Source organism: Vanacampus margaritifer, chromosome 8 (genome assembly GCF_051991255.1).
Source record: "Vanacampus margaritifer isolate UIUO_Vmar chromosome 8, RoL_Vmar_1.0, whole genome shotgun sequence".
NCBI classification, from domain to species: Eukaryota; Metazoa; Chordata; class Actinopteri; order Syngnathiformes; family Syngnathidae; genus Vanacampus; species Vanacampus margaritifer.
In genome coordinates, this window is record NC_135439.1 from 11,573,013 (window position 1) to 11,586,350 (window position 13,338).

At 38.4% G+C, this 13,338-nt stretch overlaps 1 protein-coding gene across 6 annotated transcripts in view; it reads left to right on the forward strand.

The window, feature by feature from the left end:
- Window positions 1–13,035, forward strand: part of ampd2a (adenosine monophosphate deaminase 2a) — a 37,147-nt gene extending 24,112 nt beyond the window's left edge. For 5 of the 6 annotated variants that reach the window (XM_077573470.1, XM_077573469.1, XM_077573471.1 and 2 more), the window contains 16 exons: window positions 1,288–1,418; window positions 2,219–2,287; window positions 2,540–2,648; window positions 2,764–2,950; window positions 4,104–4,245; window positions 4,326–4,415; window positions 5,434–5,563; window positions 5,694–5,888; window positions 5,989–6,120; window positions 6,247–6,410; window positions 6,585–6,711; window positions 6,791–6,954; window positions 7,035–7,155; window positions 8,035–8,208; window positions 8,304–8,414; window positions 9,552–13,035. In XM_077573470.1, the coding sequence (XP_077429596.1) occupies window positions 1,288–1,418; window positions 2,219–2,287; window positions 2,540–2,648; window positions 2,764–2,950; window positions 4,104–4,245; window positions 4,326–4,415; window positions 5,434–5,563; window positions 5,694–5,888; window positions 5,989–6,120; window positions 6,247–6,410; window positions 6,585–6,711; window positions 6,791–6,954; window positions 7,035–7,155; window positions 8,035–8,208; window positions 8,304–8,414; window positions 9,552–9,767 (2,262 nt within the window). In that variant the 3' untranslated portion in view covers window positions 9,768–13,035. The remainder of the gene's footprint in view (window positions 1–1,287; window positions 1,419–2,218; window positions 2,288–2,539; window positions 2,649–2,763; window positions 2,951–4,103; window positions 4,246–4,325; window positions 4,416–5,433; window positions 5,564–5,693; window positions 5,889–5,988; window positions 6,121–6,246; window positions 6,411–6,584; window positions 6,712–6,790; window positions 6,955–7,034; window positions 7,156–8,034; window positions 8,209–8,303; window positions 8,415–9,551) is intronic. The other variant, XM_077573468.1, reaches the window with a different exon arrangement.
- The last annotated feature ends 303 nt before the right edge of the window (window positions 13,036–13,338 follow it).

Sequence of the window (13,338 nt, forward strand, 5' to 3'; positions counted from 1 at the left end):
TTTATGATGGGAATAAACGTATAGAATCACAGGCCAAAAGTTATAATTATGATACGGTTTAATTTATTTGAGAATAATGTCTTCATAAATTATGAAGAAATTTTAAGCAGGGCAGAATATGATTGGCTACGTGCAGAGTTGAAGAGGGGGCAAGATGAAAGAGACACTGCAAACATGGATGCTTTTTTGCTCTGTTAATTAATGCGCTTTGTCTAATAACAAAAAAAAAATTTTTTAAACACTTTTAAATGGTGCCAGCGGTACTAGTTACCCCCTAGAACAACATGAGTAGCCCACGGGTGTGTTCTAAAAATAGCTTACCAGTGATGGGACACTTATGACTTTTTAAGAATTAAAACAGAAGAAGAATGTTAAAGGGATATGTGACTCATTGAGCCATTTTCTACAGTAAAATGAATGAATTTTATAACTTCATTATTTTTCATGTACGATTAATGCCTTTAAAAAAAAAAAAAAAAATTCCACTTGCTGTCAACTGAAGATGAAATCACATGTGCTGAGGAAGTAGGTAACGACCAATCATGGCTCAGTTTGCTGACCCAACCCAGAAAACAGGTGAGCCGTGATTGGATGTTACCTACTCAGTCGACAGCAATTGGAAAATAAGTTGTTAAAGGTACATGAAAAATAATGACGTTATCAACTTAATTCTGGATAAAATATAAACCTTTTACTGCTGAAAATGGCTCATAGTCAAATGTCCCTTTTAACATATATTCATTTATTTATTGAAAATTACTATACTAAATTTTATATTAATAATATATATATATATATAAATATACAAAATATTCTTTTTTTTAATTTAAAAATGAAATAGACTGTGCTCAATTATTTTTATTTATTTGGCCAAAGCCATTTTTTGAGACAATTACAAGAGCTGTAATTTTAATACTGTGATATTTTTTTGTTCATAGTCATCATACCATAATCTAATAACAATTATAACAACACATGCCATATGTGTACCTCTTTAAAACTCATTTTACGCTGTTGCTGATAATACACCAGAGAAAAAGCAGAAACTCTACCAGACTGTTAGATTTTTTTAATGGTCATTTTGAAATCACAACATTATGCTCGTAATCTTGCGAAATTCTGCATCTGGATGACACTTGAGCTTCTTGGACTTACCCAGATCTTAGCCTCTCTGCAACATTGACCTTGCCAATGATAAATGATTTAGCCTTGGCAGAGGTCTTCTTCCTTCTTGTTTGTTTTTACTCTGAAACATGTTGACGCCTGCGTTTTTGATGCTGCCGCCAGGAGCTGTTCACACGCAGCATGGCAGAAAGTGAGATGCGCAGCGCCCCCTATGAGTTCCCAGAGGACAGCCCCATCGAGCAGCTGGAAGAGCGCCGGCACCGTCTCGAGAGGCAGATCAGTCAGGACATTAAGTGAGGAACTTCATGCACGCGTACTAACGCTGTATATTGCATTCTTCGATATGGCACACAAAGTTTTGGCTTTCACTTGTGCTTACTCGCTTTCACACACACACACACACACACACACACACACACACACACACACACACACACAAACCTAAACTCTAAAACCAAGTCTTGACTCTCAAAAAGAGGTCTTGAGTTGTGAGGACAATCTGTTGGTTAAAGATGTATTTTGGTCTTCACAATGTAGTATGTACAAGTATACACACACACACACATGTTTGTTTTACAATCTTTGTGGGGCTATCTCATTGACATAATGCATTTCCTAGCCCCTTCCTCTAACCCCAACCATCAAAAATGATTGCCTACCTCTATTCCTTACCCTAACCTCAACCATAACGCAATTCAAACCTAAACTCTAAAACCAAGTCTTGACCCTCAAAAAGAGGTCTAAACTGAGGCCCAGCAAAATTGCCCCACATAGACGGGGGGGTGGGCCCCACAACTCTGAAATCCCAGAATGTTGGCCCCACTATGTAACAAAAACAAGAATACACACACCACATAAGGAGATGGGTTGGTGCTATGTGCATCACTAATCTGATGATTTGGGTGATCATGTCTCTGACAATCACTTTGATTACGTAAATGCTAAAATGCTTTAGGCAGCCTGTGTGTGTGTGTGTGCGTGGGTGTAGCGCATGCACCATTGTTCACTCTCTGTTAGTGTGCTTAACCTCTAATTTGTCCCTCGCCGCCCTCCTTTTTACACGCTTCCCTGCGCTGCCGTCTCTCACGCCAAGGCTTGAACCCGAGATCTTGCTCCGTGCCAAACAGGACTTCATGAAAATCGACAGTGCCCCGGACCTTGAGTGAGTGTGCGCTGCTTCCCCTTTGTGATTTGCTCTTCGATTTCAATGCATCAGTGAGTCCTGACCAATGTGGTTCGTGTGTGACGAGAGATCATCCAATTTCACGTATTTGTGCTGAAAATGATTATTTACCGGAGTATTTAATGGACACTACCAGAGATTAATTTAGCAATGTTCCTATTTTTATGCAGTGGTATAAAACTCCACTGACGTGATTTTAAACTCACAACTGCCCTTTCTGCCACTATTAAGGTTAATGAAGGAGAGCGTTGATGCTGTTGATAATGGCATTAAGGAGCGGGAAATGCCAATGGAGAGGGAGTATCAGCGGGTTTCAATATCTGGAGAGGAAAAATGCGGGGTGAGGAAGTGTTTTTTTTTAGAGAGCAAAAAAACAAAACAAAATAGTACTGTAATTCTGAAGATTTTATCCCACTACCCCTACTCTCCTCAATCTTCATTTAAAATCTCCTCAGGTGCCCTTCACTGACCTAGTTGATGCTGCCAAGTGTGTGGTGAAGGCCTTGTTCATTCGAGAGAAGTACATCAACAGGTCTTTGCAGTCCTTTTGCAAGACCACGGCTCACGCCTTGCAGGACCTTGGCTTGAAGCCGCTGGATTTGGGAATCTATGACAAATTCCCCGAGACTCCCGTCGATGCTGGTAACGCATGCATTCACTAACTGTGACAGGGAGGTAATATTGGGTCTAGCTTTGATTGCGCTGTGGCATCGGTTTGATATGCTTGTCGAATGTCATTCATGGTGAGGGGATAGTCAAGATACCGTTTTGTTTTCATCACATATCACAATGATTTTTAATGATGTTAGGGTTTTGGGTTCTGTGTGGTGTCAAAGTGTACTGTGTAACTCTTGGCATTTCATTCTGAAATATCTGTGCCATCATGGGACAAATCTGCTCATTCAAACTGTAGTCATCTGACCTAATTTATTTTTGCCTAATCTGGTCTCATCAGACCACATGACCCTTATGTTGTTGTTCCAGAGTCCATTGAAGCCGTTTCCCCCATTAGCTTCGCTGATGTTTTTTTTCCTTTAGAATATGATCTTTTCTTTAAACATGCTCAGATTTATTGTATTTATTTATTTTTAATTTGTTTTAATTTTTTTTTATATTTTGTTATTTTTCCCAGGATTTTTTCTCTATTTCCCACGTTTTTTTGTAGAAAATATCATTTTAAAACAAGATTTTTTTGGGTTTGTTAAAAAAAATAAAAAAATCGCCCCCCAAAAAGTTTTAGATTTTTTTACAAATCTTCATTTGCATTTTTTTACCCCCGTTTAAAAAAAGAAGATTTTTTTTTTAGGTTTGTGAAAAAATACAAATAAAAAATCCCCCCAAATGAACATAAATAAATTTGAATCTCCTTAAGCAATTTTTTTCAAAAAGATTTTTCGGGTTTTGTTTAAAAAAACATTTTTTTTTTTAATCCCCCAAAATTAGGGATGGGGGATGGCAGAAATGTATTAAGATGCCCTGATTTAAAAAATAAATGTTGCCTTCATATGTTAATAATAAAATTAGTTTCTCATTATAATTGGGTGCGAGCATTGCAAAAAATCCATAATTCCCCCAAGACAAGCAAGGCAAAACAGGCACTGATGTTTTTTTCCCTTTAGGCTACACCACCCTGTGACGCAAAAGGAGAGAGATCCCAAAATAAGCCATGTTGTTTTTTACATGATTAGATCACTTGAATTAGACATTTTGACAAGCAAGTTCTGTGCTACGGTTTTGAACACAGCATCTGAGATGATGCAACGTCTCCATTTTTAAAATGTTATTTTTTGCACAGATGCCCCCGTCCACCCACCCGTCTCTGAGACACACCCTTACGACAATCTGGACCCCAAAAGTCTTCCTTCAGATACGGAATACGGTTGCAAGATGATCGATGGGATAATGCATGTTTATACCAAGAAGACCACCATGGACGAGTATGTGTCTTTTGTATGGGCAAATATATTTCAACAGTGCTTGTGTAATCTAGCATTTACCATCATATCTGTGTTTTCAGAAGTACCCTAATAGACCTGTCTTATCCTGATCTGAAAGAATATATAGCAGACATGAATGTAATGATGGCCCTCATCATTAACGGCCCCGTGTAAGTATTAGTACATTTATTAATTTTTTTGTTCGGGTTAATTGACAGCTTTAGGCTTTTCATACCTAGTGGTATGTAAACCTATGAGCACAACTGTAAATTCATTCTAGCAGGGGTGGTCCACACTCTGGGTGACAATCTACATATTGGTGACTTCAAAATGTCCAAATAATCTATAATTATTGTAAAAATGTAGAATTGTTAAAATATGCATTTTCTTTTCGTAGTTATTGTTGTTGTATTTATTTTGACAAGTTTATTTATTTTTTCAGTTTTTTACAATATGTAATCACTGAGTCTATTTTGTAATGATATTTCTATATAATAAACAGTATGAAATAAAATATAGATATTTTATGTAATTTATATTAACTCATTCACTGCCATAAATTCATAAAAAAAAAAAAAGATGATTGAAAATTAGGGGCAAGAGGCGATTAAATGTTTTCAATTGTAATTAATCACATGACTTCACTAGTTGACTCACGATTAATCACAAATTCTATATGTTCTAAGTGTACAATAAAAAAAATCTAGGTTTTCATACTCTTATTGACAAAAGTGGAAAAAAATGTTAAACTAATAGAAATAGTTCAAATTTATTTTTGACGTTTATAGCCATCAACGGCAGAAAAAGTAAATATTATTAAAGAGCGTCAGGCTTAAGTTTTTAATTTTAATTTATCGCATTACTTCACTAGTTAACTCGCGATTAATCACAAATTTTATGTACAAAATTAAATATACAATAAAAAAATCTAGATTTTCAACAAAAGTGGAAAAAAATGTTAAACTAATAGAAATAGTTCCAATTAATTTTTGACGTTTATAGCCGTCAATGGCAGTTAATGAGTTAAGTGACTCAACCATAGTTACTATAATTAAATTACTTAAGTTTAACTTTTAATCACACAAATATGGTTCCTTGCCCTTTGAAGGACTACCAAGCTTGTACCATGTGAGTGTCTCTTGCCATCTATCTTAACCCCCCCCCCCCACCCTCCATATGTTCTAACAGGAAATCTTTCTGCTACCGGCGCCTACAATATTTAAGCTCTAAATATCAAATGCACATCCTCCTAAATGAGATGAAGGAGCTGGCAGCACAGAAGAAAGTTCCTCATAGAGACTTTTACAACATACGCAAAGTAAGATCCATCAAACGATGCTCATTGCTGGCTAAACGACAATAACCAAACTTTAACTAAATGACTGATGTTTTGCTATAATTTATGGATTGTCATTTGAATATTGAAATCATGAAACGTGTGACTGCAGGTAGACACACACATACACGCGTCTTCCTGCATGAACCAGAAGCACCTGCTGCGCTTCATCAAGAGGGCCATGAAAAAATACCCCGAGGAGATTGTTCACATTGAGCGCGGCCGGGGTCAAACCCTCAAGGAGGTGTTCGAGACGATGAACCTGACGGCTTTCGACTTGAGCGTGGACACGCTTGACATGCATGCGGTGAGGAATCGGAACAAGGGGGAGCAAATATCAAGCCGTGTGAGGAAATAATAATAAACTGTACATATTCCCCCCCCCCCCTGGTTTTTGTTTTTTGCAGGATCGAAACACATTCCATCGCTTTGACAAGTTCAATGCCAAATACAACCCCATCGGAGAATCCATCCTCAGAGAGATATTCATCAAAACTGACAATCACGTTGAGGGGAAATACTTTGCACACATAGTCAAGGTGTGCAAAAAGCATCTTGCGGCCTCATTTGCTAATTAGAACATGCAATTTAGCGTCAGCTATTTGGGATTCAGTCCCATCAGCGTTTAAGGCTTACAAGAATAATTCCTGATTTTGTTTGTGCAGGAGGTTATGTTCGACCTTGAGGAGAGCAAGTACCAGAACTCGGAGCTGCGGCTCTCCATCTACGGCCGCTCCAGAGACGAATGGGAAAAGCTGGCCAAGTGGGCTGTCAAACATCGGGTGTATTCCGATAACGTGCGCTGGCTCATCCAGGTGCCCCGACTTTTGTAAGTAGCACTTGAATTACGGAAGAACCCATTTACAATTGGTCTGGCTTATTTCTATTAAAGTGGAACATTTTGTTGGCGATACACATTAAGCTTGACAGAGGTCTGCCCAGCCTCAGCCTTTTTTTTTTTTTTAAACAAATTCCTACAAGAATTCTTTTTTTCCCCCCACAGTGACGTGTATCACACAAAGAAGCAACTGGCTAATTTCCAGGAGATGCTGGAGAACATCTTCCTGCCACTTTTTGAAGTCACCATCAACCCTCAAAGTCATCCTGAGCTGCATCTCTTCCTGGAGCACGTAAGCGCCCATTCCACATTCATAGTCACCATTCGAACCTGTCCAGACTAAATGCCGCGGGGCCGTTCCTTATATACAGGTGGTGGGCTTCGACAGCGTGGATGACGAGTCCAAACCTGAGCACCACATTTTCAATCTGGACAGCCCTCTGCCAGCCAACTGGAGCGAGGAAGACAACCCGCCCTATTCCTACTACCTCTACTACACCTACGCCAACATGACCGTGCTCAACCACCTGCGCAGGTGACGTTCTGCCCACATCATGCCATGAAGAACATCCACAACATTTCAACTATATAATTTTCCAAATCTGTCTAAAACAGGAGGCGAGGCTTTCATGCCTTTGTGCTGCGACCCCACTGTGGGGAGGCCGGGCCAATCCACCACCTGGTGTCTGGCTTCATGCTGTCAGAGAACATCTCCCATGGTCTGCTGCTTAGAAAGGTTGGTACCACACCCGTCTTATCCATACACTGATATGTGGAATGTATCCCTTGCTGTAAATGGAGGTTAACTGTACCAATTAATCAGTCAAAACGGGGGGTCTGCAACCTGCGGCTCTGGAGCCATAAGTGGCTCTTTTAGTCCCTCTCATTTAGGATCCCTGTGGATCTCTACTTTTTACCTCTTTTTTTTTTTTTGATAAAATATTCTTTAAATTAATTGATTTACATAAAAAATGAAAAATGTAATATTTAAAAAATGTCAAGAGTCCAATTTTTTAATTTGGCAGAAGAGAGATGAAAGGTAGATGAAAACGTTTTTAAAATTTCCAAAAAATGACCATAAAATGTCCAAAAAGGAAGAGGAAAAGCAAAACATTACCTTTTTTTTTTCTTTTCTCTTTTTCCTTTTTTTTCCTATTTTGTATGTGTATGTGTGTGTGCGTGCATGTGAGTTTGTACTCATTAGTTCACCTAAAACCTATTTAAAAAAAAAAAAAAAAGAGTGAAATCCAGCACTGACCAGACATTACCATATACAGAAATGTCAGAGATTTGAATTAAAAAAAAAAAGCTGCCTTATATATATATATGTGTATATATATATATATATATATATATATATATATTTATTTTTAATCAAATTACAGCATAAAACAAAAATAATTGTCCGCCCCCACCCTCTTTCTGTTCTAAAGTTAAACAACAACTATTGGACAAAGTATTGTTAACCAGTCAAATGTTATTAGTATTTTTTGGGGGGGGATAGCTGTCGGGCTCTATTACACACTTCTCACCCAAAGACATTTTTAATTAGTGAAGCAAAGTGTAGACTCACTCTCACTTCCGTTAACAAATGTCTTTGCTGTTTTCCCCTCAGGCACCTGTGCTGCAGTATTTATACTACCTGGCCCAGATCGGCATCGCCATGTCCCCTCTGAGCAACAACAGCCTGTTCCTGAGCTACCACCGCAATCCGCTGCCAGAGTACCTGTCAAGAGGCCTCGTGGTGTCCCTGTCCACGGACGACCCCCTCCAGTTCCACTTCACCAAGGTCAGCGTGAGGACACTCAACCCGCCCCAATGAATTCGCTTTGTGTAATTGTTGGTCAGGAGTAACGAGCAGCGTGTGTGCGTGCGTGTGTCCAGGAGCCTCTCATGGAGGAGTACAGCATTGCGACTCAAGTGTGGAAGTTAAGTTCCTGTGACATGTGCGAACTGGCAAGAAACAGTGTTCTTATGAGTGGCTTTTCACACAAGGTAAACTATTTTCTTGATTTTAAGCAAGTCATGTTTTTTTTTTACACTTATCTGTACAGTACTTGTAAAAATGTGATACAACATGCCAATACAAAAAGCCATGTACGTCCAAAGTAGGAGATAGTCTTGTATTTCTTTTAATACGTGCAAAGTATGTGCTCTTAATATATATATTTTTTAAATACATTATTCAATGATCCACTATCCTAACCCAAAATAACCACATATTGTAATTTTTTATCCTCATCGCAGGCATAAAAATAACCAATCAAAGGCGGCACAAAATTATAGAGCATTAAACTAACATTAAGTGCCAGAACTCATCTTGTGCATTTTTTTTTTCTCACACAAAAATCAACTCATTCAAAATGTTATTATTGAGGTACTGTGTTTGTCCTGCGTGTCACTCAAAATCTGCAAAAAACATTTTTAGACTTACGCGCGTTGTAATATTTTACTGTTACCAGTGTAAATGCAACTAAGCACTAAGTCTTCCATCTAGTGGTGAATGACGATATTACAACTTAAAACTACCGTCGACTCACCGTTCAGCACCCACGGATTTGAATATACTCTGATTTATTATTGTTGTTATTAATAATAATAATAATTATTCATTTTCATTATATATATATATATATATATATATATATATATATATATATATATATATATATATATATATATATATATATATATATATATATATCGTGGAAAATTCATTTGTGTGTTTTTTAAAAAAAAAAAAGGTTTTTGGGGGGTTTGTTACAAAAAATATTCCTCAAAAATGAAAAAAATTTGGGGGGGTCAAAGTCATTGTTTTTTAAGACTTAATTTGGTTTGTTAAAAAAAATGTTTTTTTAAATAAATAAATGTGAATCTTAATCAGTGATCTTTTTTTTGGGGGGGGGGGGGGGTAAATAAATAAATGCTTTGCTTTGGGGAGAAAGAAATTAAGGTCGTGGTCTGTATTCAATAAATGCTGCCTAAAGTTTGTTACTCATTATAATGCAGTCAATTGTTGCAAAAAAATGCATAATTCCTCCATTGCGTCAAGACAAAACAAGCACACAGTTGAAGCGCAATCAAATCGTGTACGACTATCATGTGACAACCCCACTCTTGTTGTGTCTCCAGGCCAAAAGCTACTGGCTGGGCCCCAGCTATTACAAAGAGGGCCCCGTGAGCAACGACATCCGCCGCACCAACCTCCCCGACATCCGGGTGGCGTACCGCAGCGAGACGCTCTCCGAGGAGTTGCAGCTCATCACGCAGGCCGTGCGCACCGAGGAGCTGGAGACCATCAGAGAGGAGGACTCGCTGTGCATGGGCCCCCTGACCGGGTGCCGCTGAGCTTCCCCAGTAAAAAAAACAACAAAACAAAACAAAAACAAAAAAGCCACACCAGCCGTCATCCATGACACCCGAGGTTGTCGTAAGGAACTAGTCCCGCCTGCGCACTTCAAACCCACATTTTGACCATTAACCGGCGTCGTGAAGGTCAGCCGGGGTTTTGACATCCATCCATTTATCCATCCATCCACTCATCCATCCATCCATGCTACTCACTGTGATGCATCATAGTCAATAGCCTTGTATGTTCTCCATGAATGTCGGACACACTGCACAAACGTTTGCAGCCCAAAGCACAGCCACAAGCCCGATTCGTATTCCTTTGCGCTTCTGGCAGAATTCTGCAAAGTAAACATTCCATTAAGAGAGAGAAAGAGAAAGAAGGCCTACTTGTATTCTCGTGGGACTTGAAGCAGAAATAAAATAAGCATCCGAGCAGGAGGAGAGTTTCTTTACCTCACTGTGGCCATGAAGAGCCGCTCCCTCCGCACTCATTCCTCATCGGCCTGAAATGTTTTTCAAAAAGATTGTTCCTTTGCATGCATCGCACTGTACGTATGCACCAAATGTTCACAGTGCCTTGTTCATTCTTCTTCATGCAGCATTATCTGCATCTAGAATTGATCGTTCAGATGAGTGGAACTGAAGCCACCTGGCGGCATGCACCCAACTGAAGGAGATTTTTTTTTTTGAATTTTTTTTTTGACTTTTTTTTTTAGACTTTTTTTTTTTTTGCACGCATGCCTGCATGTTGATTCAACGACTGTGTTTACAGCGAGCTGTAACGTAAGGCAGCATGCCCACCAACCAGCCCGAGTTTGCATAGACATACACTAAGTTTGGGCTCACGTTCTTAAGTCCTTTTTGTTCTAACAGCATTTCTAAGTGAACCCCCAAACTTTTGACTGTCATGTTTAGTATTTCTATCAGCTCACTGACCTTATAAGGCGCACACCATGCTGGGTCATGGTAATATAGACTTGGCACTTGTAGCGACAATACTTGTCTCACCTAGTGGAATGACCTATAACCTCTCATCCCATCGATGATGTCATTCTGGCCACCAAGCATGTATTTAAAGGATTCGATAGCAAGTACAGTGGTGCCTTGAGATACGAGTGACCTGACTTTTTTTTTATTTTTTTTACGCTTTGCCTTAGGCCCACTTGGCTTAATGCTCACAGATGATGCAAAATGACAGAGATGGGGTAACAAATAGCATCTATGTGGTGGTGTTATGACACTTAAAGCAACAGATGCAGCTCCTGTAGACAACAATGCTCACATTTTTTTTTTTTTAATCCTCTGTGAAGAACACGTTACACACACTCAAGGAACCTCAATCATGCACAAACTGTTGATATTTCTACATGGTTACATAAAGTCCTATATTATAGATTACTTAGCTTCCTCTTTTATGGCATTTTCATCCACTTCAATAGAGAAAGATGATTTGAGATACGAGAGTTTTGACTTACAAGCATGGGCACCAACTATTTAAACTCGTATCTCAAGGCACCACTGTACAGCGGTCCCCACTATTCGCGAAGGATAGGGACGCCCTGACCTGCAAGTATTTGGTACCCCTGTTAAAAAGTTTGTAATTTTCTGTCAATACCACAAGATGGCAACAAAGCACTACTTTTCTATTAGGACTATGGCCGGACTTAACAAAAAACCCTTACTTAATTTAAAGTGGGTGGTATTGTGACCCGTTTTGGGCTTTTTTGGTAGTTTTGACCAGGCTATTTCAAAATAAAATACCACTCACGGGTTTGAAGTACAGTATACATGTAGTTCCTTGGCACCAGGTTGCCACATGATGGCGCCAAAGCAATACTTATAAATTAGATACCGTGTTGGCCAAAGCACAAAAGCGAGTGAATTTGTGAATGCTTCAATAAACAAGCACACCACATCAGACTGCAGGGAAATCAATTCAATGGCCCTCTGAAAGTTTTAATCAAAAGCGGTCATTATTGTCGTCGCAGAGGCAAAGCTTTTCTTCACTTCATTTCTTGCCATTTTGTTATGTAGCTGCTACGCTAAGCTAATAAGATGCACTGCAGGTGTGTTGTGAATGTGCCGCTAAGTGTGAGACTGTTGGCCTTATATACAATTACAAAGTATTTTTAAAAGGGTAAATTTGATTTTTTATTATTATTATTAGTCATATTAATCTGATTCTGTTATGTTTAACATAATTGTTTTGCTGCTTGGTCATTGTTATTGCTTAACTGATTTTTATGTTGCTGTTTTTATTACGCATCTGATACAGTGAAAAACGGCCAAGGGTGACAAAAGTACTTTTTTCCCCCCTGAATGATTTCTGACATCCGTTGATAAGTAATTTTCGCTCTTGGTACATTACAACAGTGTTTCCAAACATGTAATCAGACAAAGCACATATTTTACATAAGGGAAAAAATGTCCCAAAAAAGTCAATAAACACAAATTAATCCATCTAGTGGAAAATTATTTAATTGTTCTGCCTGTCACTATACATAGCTGGCATAGCTAGTTGAACAAAGATACATTATTTGTAGTGAATAGTTTTAGGACAAGTACACTTGGATAATTTTCCCATGGCACACTGGTTGGTTTGGGATTTCTCCATTTACACCAATAAAAAAAATATATCGTACAATGTAGAAATAATATACAATTATTTTTTTAAACAATATTTTGACTCTTAGAAATTGTCTTATTTTGTGCTATCTAATGTAGTTTTGGCTCGAATCGTCAGTGAGCTTGAAAACAGGTGTTCTACCAGTAGATGGCGCCATAGTTGCATGGTCCAAAATTAGGCAACAATTAGTCAGTTGTAGATTTCACTGGTTTTGTAGCTCAAAGGGAAACAAATGGATTCCATCCTTCCAATTAAATTGCTAATCTGGCCAGCAGTTGTTTTGTTTAAAGCAAAAATCGACATGGATTGATTTGTCAAGAGTCGAAATCATGTCAAAATACTAATTTGGTAGATTATTGTCTGATTTACACAGGATATAATGTGGATCACAATGTAGCTCGTCCTACCTCACAAGGCCTAATCTTTTAGTTAATTTCTCATTACATGAATGACAGTTTTTCAAAAAGGTTTCTATGCTGTTAGTGATTGTTAATGGGAGTGTTCCAATGCTTTTTTTTCTGCCTACTATCAGTCTGTAGTAAGATTATCAACACAACAAATTCGTAAATCTTTGAAGAGAGTTAACATGTTATGTCTGAGCAGTTAAAATAAAGCACGTTTCTCCATGATGTACTACTATGAGGCTGTGATTAGTTTTTATTTCTATGTTTCTTCCTACGGGCATTTTTCCTTGTGATTGCAATTTGTTTTTCGTCCACTGGATGTCACCAAAGTTCAATAAATCTAGCCTACACGTTGCCCCAAACCAAAGTTTTTCTTTATACTAATATATTCTCTGCGCTCCAACTAGTCTAAACACAGCATTTTGATTAATACTGCATTTGTGGAATATTAATTAAGCAGAACAATCCAGCTGTACCATCCATCTCAGGGGGGCGGCCATTTTGCCTTGTACTAACAATCGAACTCAGGTAAACGAGC